At 34.8% G+C, this 12,070-nt stretch overlaps 1 protein-coding gene across 1 annotated transcript in view; it reads right to left on the bottom strand.

The window, feature by feature from the left end:
* Positions 1-12,070, bottom strand: part of enpp1 (ectonucleotide pyrophosphatase/phosphodiesterase 1) — a 51,851-nt gene that overhangs the window by 17,585 nt on the left and 22,196 nt on the right. The window contains exons 9-17 of the mRNA XM_058755829.1: positions 9,522-9,631; positions 9,200-9,265; positions 8,892-8,964; positions 8,553-8,661; positions 6,176-6,307; positions 5,753-5,784; positions 5,521-5,648; positions 3,942-4,011; positions 2,455-2,542 (exon numbers count right to left, since the gene is read on the bottom strand). Coding sequence (XP_058611812.1) covers positions 2,455-2,542; positions 3,942-4,011; positions 5,521-5,648; positions 5,753-5,784; positions 6,176-6,307; positions 8,553-8,661; positions 8,892-8,964; positions 9,200-9,265; positions 9,522-9,631 — 808 coding nt within the window. The remainder of the gene's footprint in view (positions 1-2,454; positions 2,543-3,941; positions 4,012-5,520; positions 5,649-5,752; positions 5,785-6,175; positions 6,308-8,552; positions 8,662-8,891; positions 8,965-9,199; positions 9,266-9,521; positions 9,632-12,070) is intronic.

Genomic DNA, 12,070 nt, shown 5'->3' with positions numbered 1-12,070 from the left:
ATGTCCAGGCCGACTTAAGTTTGCCAATGACCATTTGGATGATCCAGAGGAGTCATGGGAGAAAGTCATGTGGTCAGATGAGACCAAAATAGAACTTTTGGTCATAATTCCACTAAACGTGTTTGGAGGAAGAAGAATGATGAGTACCATCCCAAGAACACCATCCCTACTGTGAAGCATGGGGTGGTAGCATCATGCTTTGGGGTGTTTTTCTGCACATGGGACAGGGCGACTGCACTGTATTAAGGAGAGGATGACCGGGGCCATGTATTGCGAGATTTTGGGGAACAACCTCCTTCCCTCAGTTAGAGCATTGAAGATGGGTCGAGGCTGGGTCTTCCAACATGACAATGACCAAGCACACAGCCAGGATAACCAAGGAGTGGCTCTGTAAGAAGCATATCAAGGTTCTGGCGTGGCCTAGCCAGTCTCCAGACCTAAACCCAATAGAGAATCTTTGAGGGAGCTCAAACTCCGTGTTTCTCAGCGACAGGCCAGAAACCTGACTGATCTAGAGAAGATCTGTGTGGAGGAGTGGGCCACAATCCCTCCTGCAGTGTGTGCAAACCTGGTGAAAAACTACAGGAAACGTTTGACCTCTGTAATTGCAAACAAAGGCTACTGTACCAAATATTAACATTGATTTTCTCAGGTGTTCAAATACTTATTTGCAGCTGTATCATACAAATAAATAGTTAAAAATCATACATTGTGATTTCTGGATTTTTTTTAGATTATGTCTCTCACAGTGGACATGCACCTACGGTGACAATTTCAGACCCCTCCATGATTTCTAAGTGGGAGAACTTGCAAAATAGCAGGGTGTTCAAATACTTATTTTCCTCACTGTATTTCCATCACCTTAGGGGCTCCACAGGAAACAGACAGTAAGTAAAGTAACTAAAATATCTTGTTTATTGAACTGTCATACAAAAGCAAGTTCACACTTGCAATCATGCTGCAGCTGGATTGCTACCAAAACAATGATGTAAAATCATTGAATGGGTTCATTTAACAAAGTGATTCACTGAAATGAAAATGACTTGCTTCTCTAACAAGAATGGATTATTATACAAAGGTGCTTGATTATGACCTCATTTTTTTGGCTGTAAAGCTAAGGATTTTTTTTAGATAAGTTAGTGGCGTCACTAACTGTAACTTCCCAACAGTGGTGTAAGACAATAAGCTGCCAATGATGGCCACTTTGTTTCGAAGTGGGTCATTAAGCCCTTGGCAGTGATTGTGAATGACGGAGATGGTGACGGGAAAAAAAAGACTCTCATAGTCCTGCACAATTTCCCACGAGACTCCTCTTGGATTTAAACCAATATGAGCTCAAGACCTCGCATTCCATTAGTATACTGTATGTTACTACACTGTAAAAAGTGAAAGTTGACTTAACTTAAAAAAATTCAGGAAACCCCTTTCCTTAAAATTATTAAGTACATAATAAAAAAAAAAAAAAGTTAAGTGAACTTAACAATTCAATTAACTTATTTTTTAATTATCGTTTACTTAAAAATTTTAAGGCAACAGGTTTCCTCAATTTTTTTAAGTTAAGTCAACTTATCACTTTTTACAGTGTAGATTTAGAAACTTTTTATGAGTGATAAAGAATGTGAGAACAAAATCATCATAATTTAAATAACACTTTATACACTTTGTCAAAGATGAAGATGAATCAGACACAGTACACAGACACAGTCAAAGATGAATCAGACACAGTACATGGCTGCAATCATCAGCACATTTTGGATGAATTTCCCATTTACCTCAACAGTAGTTACTCAACCTTATTAAAATAAATACGCTTTGTATTGAATGTGCACTTGTAGTGTACTTCAAATCTTAAAAGTACATTTTAAACAACTGTACTTGCACAAAATATAATATTAATAAAATATTATATTAAAGATTATATGGTAATTTTAATGGCAGTGTCTTATTTTATATTACATGTAAAGTTAATTGTTATAATATATTATTCAATTTTAAATTGAATAATATTTGCAACTTCATCTTTACATGTGTATAAAAGAGGTATTTTTTTTACATACGTATTCACATACATGATATACACGTTGCAATAGAAGTTACATTATATTTTAGTTTACTATAAATACTTGTCAGTACATTCAGCTATACACTTTAACAAAAGATAATAAAAGCAAATATGAATTTATATGTAAAGATTACTTAAGATCTACTTAAGTGGTTTAAAAAATCAGCTAATTGCATTTAATATAAATTTAAACTCTATTATATTTTTATTTGCAATTAACATGTAATTAATATCGCTTAAGTATGCTTAAGTGTTATTTTTCACAAGGGCATTTAGCACACAAGAATATGCACAGTACCAAAAATGTCAATAGCGGAGAAGGGGTGTCAATGAAATATGATTAAAGGAACTCTTTCAAACTTTCATGATACTTCACAGAAAAATAAACTTACCACATAGGAGGTTGTAGACTTCAATGTTCTCGAAAGGAAGCACATTTGCCTTAGAATGGATACCTGGTCCATATCCAATAAAAATGGCCTGCAAACAGTTACATTTCATTCATTAAATTCAATTGTTTCACTTTTTTCAATTGTTGAAATCTGTGTTTGTCGAATATTTTGCCTAATATTTAATTAAAAAAAGAGAAGATGGTTCTGAGAAAAGGTTATTTGTTTGCAGATGCCACTTAACATTTTGTCATCTAATGTGATGAAAATTAGATATCTTTAAGTGCGGTTTTAGTGTCCAAGTACTATTTGGGGCCCCTGGATATGACAACAAAACACCCACGACAGCTCCAAAAACAGACAACCGTTAAAAATAACTAAAAGCACTTATTTTGATTTGCAGTCACAGAGAGACACACATTCCACTCGCCTCTGGCTGAAACATTTGAGTACTAGAAACTAGACTGATCTCATTTCCTTGGCACAGAGTCACAAAGATGAAATGATCTTAATTCCTCCTAACAAGAGATTTCACTTTATTAAGATGGCCTAAAGTAAAGCTCTTGCCATAATAACCATCCCTGTGGTTGTGACTAGCTTGTGCAATTTACCTCTACCAGTTAGACCGTTGCCTCATAAGGGTTCCTGTAAGAGGTTTTTGTAAAGCCTACCAGATGCATTAGACATTCTTAGACAACCACACAGACCAGGGGGCGCAGATGGCTGGAAACTCACACGTCACAGACATAAACAAGACTCTGTCAAAGGTCCAACGTGTGGGTTCAGCGTGTGTTTAAAACTGCAATCTGAACACCTTCCAGTTTGAAGGAACTACTAAGTGTGAATCTGGCACAGAGAAGCTACATTCAATAGCCGAGAGTTCATTTAAAGGGTATGTCTGGGTTTTTCTCAGTTTTTGTAGAAAGACCCTAGGGATCATAATCCCCTTCATGGGAATTTACTCAGATCCTTTAATAAGAATTTAGTATAATCCACATCAAAATGCTTGGTCTACTAAACATCATTACACTGCAGCACAGAAGCCTTTGAACAGAGCCTCAAGCAGAAACTGAAGATAAAAATGTTTACTGGTGTCTATGACAGATTTAAGAAATATTTTCTCTGGATTTAAGGGATAATGCTTAATTTTGTGGTTGAGGGTTATGTTGATGGTGTGGAAGCGAAGCTGAAAGAGAACAAAACGCTATGAGAAGTACAAGTATAAGACCAAACAAGTATAATTTGAGCACACTGTCATGAGTATGTTTCTTAAAAATGCACTTTGTAATAATATCAAATCAAAAGTCTTACTTGAAAATGTATTTTAAATCATTGATTTAGTAAGGTATTTGAACTGCACATTTTGACACAATGATAAGAAAACTTGTGCTACAGCATCACTGTCAAGATGAGTGTGCAATTTGTTTTATTTCTTTACTTTTATTACGCAAGACATGTGCCTTGAATATGAAACTGTTTTAAATACCAACCTGCATGTTCTTGAAGACATTATCTGAACCATGGAAGCCACCCCTGCAGTATTTAATTTCATTTGGTTTGCTGTAGATAAAGTTGGGAGACAAATAGTGTGAAAATGCCAGTTTGAGTGCTGATTAAAAAAATATTCAAATGCCTTCAATCAAATTCTTACCAGTTACCATTTAAGAAAACAAAAGTTTGCAGAATGATCAACAACTACTAGAGGTTAAACTCATCTGGATTTATAAACGCATTAACACTCTTTTTAGGGCTATTACATCCTTTCATTACACTCAAAAATATTTTAAGATTATTTATTAGATTTACAATTTATGCATTTGAATTGCAAATCAAATATTTGGATTACACAGTTTTAGCATAAACTAAATTTAATGTGATGCATTTCTTATTTTTTTTAATTCTAATATATTATCATCTATTAGCATCAATGTGATTATATATATATACTGTATATATGTGTGTGTGTGTGTGTGTGTGTGCATTTGTTTTTCTCAAATTGCATTTATTCTAATTAGAATCAGCATACATCTAAATTATTTTTTCAGTAAAAATTAAAAACATGGTTAAAATATGGCTAGCAATAAAACAAGAAATATTCAGTTAGTTAAAATGTATGAGATTGAAAGAAATTGATGATAAATATATAAACTTGGTTATTGTGTATTTAAAACACATTTAGTTTTTTATGGCAGCGGCTATTTGCTCTGAGTGTAAATAGTGATCGATGCTATTTACACTAAATAGCACAAATAGCATATTTTCTTAGCGATGGATGCTATTTACACTAAGTGAAAATAGCAGTATTTTTTAACGATATGCTATTTACACTAATTGCAAATAGCTATAGATTCTATTTACACTATGTTAAAATAGCAAGATTATTCTGCTATTTATACTACTTATTGCAAATAGTGGCAATTATCTGCACCTCAGTATTGTAGTACATTATAAAACAGTACGCAATAATAATGTATTGAGTGTAAATTATAGTTTTAATTCAAATTATTAAATGGATGCCACCTTATTGGGACAATAAAGCCCTCCCTACACCTACCGTAACCCTACCCGATACTGTATTTTCAACTTTTTGATTATTTCCTTCATTTTTATTGAAAATAAATGCCTCTTTCTGAGATTTGAAAAGGGAGAAAAAAAGTTTGGCAAAAGGCGGGTTCGAACTCGGGTCGATCGCGTCAAAAAGCACTTTACCGTCACTTTCACTTTTACCGTCAACGCCACTGAAACTGATATTAAACAAGCATCTTTTTTCAGTGTTGACTATCACAATCACACGTTGATGGGCGGAGTTAGTGTAAATAGCCTCTGCCAACAAGGTTAGTGTAAATAGACACTCCATTTTTTTATTTATATGCATGACTGACAAATAAGAATTACATTAAGTTTATTATACATTGGAATTTTGCAGTTTCAACATAAAAAAAAACCCTGCATAATTTAAATGGATGGACATTTTATATGCAATTCAAATACGTGAATCTTAAATTTAGACCAATTTTATTTTTTGAGCACTCATTTTAACAGGACAAGCATCCCAAAGCTCAAACTCACAGTGCTGCTTGCCAGCCGGGTTGCATGTAGAGATGTGCTCTCTCTATACGGATGTTACTGGCAAAGTGAAGCCGTTTGGGCAGATGCTCCTTCAGATACGGCCTCATCGGCTGATCAGGTTCTCTGCACTTCAAACACAGAATGAAAAAAGGACAGAATAAAGATTTCAACATGATTAAGTGGAAGATATAGTCTGTAATTGAGGTGTGGGGATGTTGTGACAGGGTCGTACCGAAAGATTCTTCACCAGACCTTCATAATCAACTGCCAGATGAATGCAGGAAAAGAGAAGAGATGGATTGTTTGGCTTACATTTAATGGACAAAACACTTTTTATAAATGGGTGTTTCTTTAACTAATGTATATATATATATATATATATATATATATTTAATATGTATTTAAATGTAATTTAATTCCTGTGATGCAAAGCTGCATTTTCAGCTTCATTACTCCAGTCTTGTGTGTCACATGATCCTTCAGAAATCATTCTAATATGCTGATTTACTGCTCAAAAACATATTATTATTATTTTATCAATGCTGAAAACAATTCTGCAGCTTAAATAGAACAGCATTTGCAGCAGAATTATAGTCTATAGTTGAAGAAACCCTCAAACACAAAGGCATGTGGTGAGTCAAATCTGTTCGCTTACAGGAGAAGAATTTATCAGGCAAATGTTTGGGACGGACTCTCGCTGCAGGACCCTGGATGACAGTGATGTCATCGATGTTTTCCAGATAGTTGGAGACATACGCAGCTCTCTTGCATGACGCTTCTTCCATCCCTGCAAATCAAACATTCAAAATGAACTATATTTCACAGATTGCTCATTCAGCTTAAAGGAATAGTTCACCCAAACAATTCTATCATGATTTACTCACCCAAACCAGAATGAATTCTTTCTTTCTAAGTAAAATAAATTATTACATTTTTGGGTAAACTACTGAATTAAAAACATTAAGTCCAAGTCATGTTCTCACTGTAGTAATTCACAGCATATTGTAACATTCAACTTTTTTTCCTCTCACTGAAGAGCCAAAAAAGCATATAATTTACTGACAGTAAGGCTTATAGCCAAACCTCCACGTCTTTCATTATATTCTTAGGCGAGTACTAATTAAACATCAGTGATGCAACAGAAGTTCAGCACATAAAAAACATACAAGCTCAATATGTATTCACAATCACTCCAGCCACAAAGGCAGAGCGGCACAGACAATTAAAAACCCAAGAGTCAAAATTAGCATGCTAGCAGGCCTCATGGCGTACTCCAAGGTCAGGAGACACATGTGCAATCCCACACTCCTTTAATTTGCCCAAATCACAAATGAAGACACACGTCAAGCAGATGTCACTGCTGAATAACTTCTGTACCCACCCAGAAAGGTGGGAACCAGTGTTATTTTCGTATCATTGAGATACTATTATCGTTTTTAATTAGTTATTATTTTTATATTTTCTGTTTTTATTTTCATTTTTAAGTTTTAGTATTTTTGTTGTGTGTATGCCATTTTTATTAATATTTAAAATGTCTATTTTTTTTTTTATTTTTTTTTTCAGTTTGTTATTTTACTACAGCAAGTTAAACTAAATGAAATAAAATAAGGCAACTGGCTGCAATACAATTTGTTTTTTTGTTTTGGAACACTGTCTAATCCAAATTGTCCAACAAAAAATGTATCTTCTAATATTACAGTGGCATAAACATGGCCAGATTTAATACTTCTGTTATTGGACTGCAGACTGCAATTGTTTTCATAAAAACTGTAAAGTCCAATAAATATTTACTAATGCCTGACTGTCTAAAAGTTCATATCAGATTAAAAAAAATAAAAATACTTTTGTTATTTTATATTTTTAGATTCTATGTAAAGTTGAATATATATTATATCCAACTTTATCTGCATATACAGTACACTATCAGGTATGCAATCAGCAGCAATGCAATACATTTCATAAAGCAAATCTCAACTGCCTGATTTTATATTTTTACATAGGGAAATATGAACTATACAGCAAATCTCAACTTGTATCATTGCAAAATGTAAACTATGTTATATAAAGCATGAAGATATTGTCAACATCAACATTCATTACTTTTCTGTGGAGCTGCTTTACAAACAATGGGTCTCATTCACTAAGCATGCGTACGCGCAAATGTGTACGAACGTGTGTACGAATTTTAAGAGCGAATCACGATTCAACAAAAATTACATAATAAAATTTATTCTAAATTTACAGAAAAAATATAGGAACAACTGAAACCACATATTTGCAAAAACCACTTACTCTGTAAGCCTTAGAACAGTGTTAAGAAGTTATATTTCATCCTAACACGACAATTATACTGAAGTATTTTGCATTAATTGTATTATATAATCCATATATAAATTATATAATAAAATGATTAAAAAATACAATTTAATTTCATCTTAAATACTTTTTATCATATACAGTGAAAGAGTAAGAAAAGCTGCATTATAGCTTCAGCTGTGAGGTTTCTCTGAATAACGTAGATATACGCATATGGACAACTGGCTAATGAGAGGTCTGTAATCTGGGTCTGTATAAAAGGTGCATGTCTATTGTGAGAACTTGTGAGAATGACACACTTGACATTGCTCGAGGATTGGGCGAGTATGGAAGCTTGTTTCTGCCATTTTAAAAGATAATTGCGACTTTGTATGTCACAATTTCGAGTTTACATCTTACAAGTCAGAATTATTTTTTTCAAATGTTTTATTCTGTGTCAGAAACAAGCTTCTATATGCGGAAGCCCTTACATGGAGATGGTTTAGGCGTGTTTTATGCAAATGACTAACTTCGTGCATGCAACCACTCATTTAGAATATTCCAAATACAAACATATTAGTGAATGAGACCCACTGTGTATTGTGAAAAGTGCTATACAAATAAATTTGTCTTAATTTGAAATACAACTATACTGTAGCTGTTGCCAATACACGTTTAAACTCAGATTTGGTCTCATGTTCAAATTAAAGTGTATAGGGAAGACACACAGTACACACCGTGGTCAGAGAGCAGAACCAGGTTGACACATCTGTGCAACTGTCTTTCCTTGAGACCATCCATCAACATCCCTAGAAGCCTGTCGACATTCAGTAAAGCCTCAATTACCTGCAATGCAAAAATCCGACATGATTTGAAACGCAAACATTTCATCAGTAGAATCCAAAGCAGGGGAATTCATACTGATTATGAAAAAGAAAAAAAAAACCTCATCAACAAAAAATAACAATGCTTGTGTTCATTTAATGTGTCATATCCTAAATCAGATATTTGCCCCAAAACTAAACTGACATTGAAGTTTGTCAATTATTTCCACATGTGGTTTGTCTTCAGTTTACCTGGCTGCTCATTGGTCCATGTCGATGACCTGCAGAATCAGGCTCTTCGAAGTATAAGGTGTAAAAGTCTGGCCTAAATCAGAGTGAATATACTGTAAATTAAAAAATAACCTAAAAATAACATCTAAATCTAAGTCAAAAATATTATTTAACGTCAGTGAATCAACCTGAATACATTAATTTACACATTTTTATGAGCTAAATAAGGTAGAAATAGCTCTTTACAGTAACAATTGCACATTACTGTTTTAATCAAACCAAAACAGTAATTTAAAAATAAATATACATTAAAAAAAAAAAAGCATTACCTTTCTCCTTCAGGTAAATGCAACCATTCAAAGATTTTTGCCACTCTCTTTTCAAAGGGGATGTTCCTAAAAAAAGAAAACAATTTCTTGATGGCTGTTTCTAAAATCCCTAATGTCTTCTATTGAATTCAGCAGAAGCCCATATTCAGAGTCATTACCTATGTAACCTGCTTCAAACTTTGAGGCAAACTTTTGTATTTAGTGTAATATGTAGTTCACATCTAGTTTTAGATGTGAATTATAGTCAGTCCTCACAACCCTTAAATCAACCCTAAAATCCAGTTAATAACAGTTTAAAAAATCAGGTAATGTAAATATCCACCTGTCATACTTCACCCAGTAATCTGGGAAATGTCCATTGACTTTCACATCGGATCCAGGCCAGAAGAAAGTAGCCGTTTTTAGTTTGTTTTTCATGGCTGTGAGCCAAACCTAAAGACAATCACAGGAAGAACTGAATGAAAGTGCTGACAAAAGATGCATCGCACAAAAGATAAAACACCACTAACAATTACAAAAGCAAACAAACATCTGCAAAAAAAAAGCGAGATAAGAGAGAGAGCCTCAGTACAAAGACAGTGATATATATATTTTTTATTATTATGTATTTTATTTCAAGTAATGAAGATATTATGTTTTGAGTTTTTGTTAACTACCATCACCCTGGGTTGAGGAACTGGCAATCCTGTTTCATTCAATCACAGTTCATTTGTAAGGACAAAATTAGAAACTAAAATGGTCGCTACTATAGCAAAGTACATATGGTCATGAAGAAGCTCTAAAAAATCGAGTATGCACGCCTACAGTCAGAAACCACAAAGCCTGTCTCTGTAATTAGTGTAAAAGCCAATAGGATGGATACTAACCCAGTCTTCAATGTAACACAGGCTACCACTGAATGTGAATGCCTCACAGATTTAAATGACCATTAGTTTGAGTCTCAAATGCCAACAGCTGCCTCTTTTCAAAAGCAAATCCCAGTATCTCCTACTAGAAGGTTTTACGCTGCATCATTTCAGCACCATGGACGGGGCAAAGCAAAAGCGCATGGCTGAAAGTCGAGCATGGAAACAAACCAGAAGGAACTGTGTTCCCAGTGAGGAGTTTGAGGAACTTCAGAAAACCTGTCCATCACCAACTAGGATATAGGAAAGTTAATCAGGAAAACCAAAATTTTGCTATAGATCTCGGATTTTCACGATTTCAGCTGCCCACCACAGAAACACTTTGTGCGCTGGCATTTTTTGACCATTTGATGCCGAGAGGTTGCAGAGTGTTAAACATCTGTGCACCACACCCTGTTTCCCCCAAATGGGAAACTAAACTCTAAACTTGCTAAACTCTGAAGAGAATGACACGGGTGGTACCAGAAGTTCTTCTTGTGCCGTCCTGATACAGAAAAACATTTGGAAGAATTCCATTGCAAGAACTTGAAGAAAGTTCCACTCATAATGACAACAAAAGACCAAATGTAAGTCTATGCAATTCCATCAGGCTCCACGGGATTCCCTTGTCCAGAAGAGAGTGATCCAAAAGAACATCAGTCCTCTTCAAGCAGTGCTTTACTGAGGCTCAAGGATGGGTCATCAAACAGTTTGAAGGGATCAATTTGAAGGGATGTGTTATTAAAGAATTATGACAGTAACAATCTAAGCCCAACTGCATTGGCTTTCCATTGATTCCTGGAAGCATTCATGAATTCCCAGGTTGAACTAGGTTGGCTGGTCGGACTGCTAGAAATGATGGTCAATCAGCACGGTCTTTCTGATGAAGCTGGTTGATCAAGGAAACCTTGCTTGTTCAAGCTAGTTAATAAGCCTGCTGGAGAAACCAGCATCTAATATTGGGGTGGGGACAACAACATCTGTTTACATGCGCAGAAGTTTCCAAGTCTGAAATAGATGGTAAGGTCACCGACATATGTTGCGTTTTGCACAAGTCATTTGAAAGGTCCTTCTTAAATTAGGACTTGAAGTTCACACTAGGGGCTTAGTAATCACTTGTAAGTTTGAATCCACATATGCTCTTTAATTTGGTTGCACCATTTGAGTTAAACATCTGCATCAACCCCAAACAGATATCTTGGCAAACTGTAAAGAGAAAGATGATAAAGGTGCTGCCAGAAGATGGGTGTGACTTTCCTTTCATTCCACCCTGATACAGCAAGAAATCTGGAAGAATTTTACCACATGAACTTGAAGAACGTTCCACTCCATCACTCTTAATCTTAGCAGTTCAGATGAGTATATGAAGAAACATCAACAGCAGCAGGAGCTGCTCGATCAGGGACCAGATATTTCTGACCCTTGGCCAGAAGAGTGTGATCCAAAATAACATCAGGACTCAAACAGTGCCTATGTGAGTCTCATCAACTAGGAATCTTAAAGGGTGTGTTATTGAAGAACTATGATGGTCACAGTCCAAGTCCAACTGTGACGTTTCATGAATTTCCAAGTTGGTTTAGGTTGGCCAATGCTGGTCTGACTGCTAGAAATGATAGTCAACAAGCATGGTCTTTCTGATTGATCAAGGAAAACTTGCTAGTAAGTAAGAAGCCTTCTGAAAACACCAGCATGCCATGCTCTGGACCAATATCTGTTTGCATGAACATAATGAGCTGAATACTCCAAGTTTACGTTGGGTCAACAAACTCTTGAAATACATAAGGTCACCAGCATATGTGTTGTGGATGTTGGTGCCTATCAGTGACATTGATTAAATATGGTCTTTATAATAAATAAGCTTTGCATGAATGTTTTGTTTTTGGGAAAATAAATATTTTAGATTGATATTACAATACAACATTTAAGGTTTGAACCAAACCATAAATATAATTTAAAAAAACAAATAAACCTGACTATATCAAGTTTC

This window comes from Onychostoma macrolepis, chromosome 20, assembly GCF_012432095.1.
Source record: "Onychostoma macrolepis isolate SWU-2019 chromosome 20, ASM1243209v1, whole genome shotgun sequence".
NCBI lineage: Eukaryota > Metazoa > Chordata > Actinopteri > Cypriniformes > Cyprinidae > Onychostoma > Onychostoma macrolepis.
This window is presented reverse-complemented; position numbering and strand designations above follow the sequence as displayed.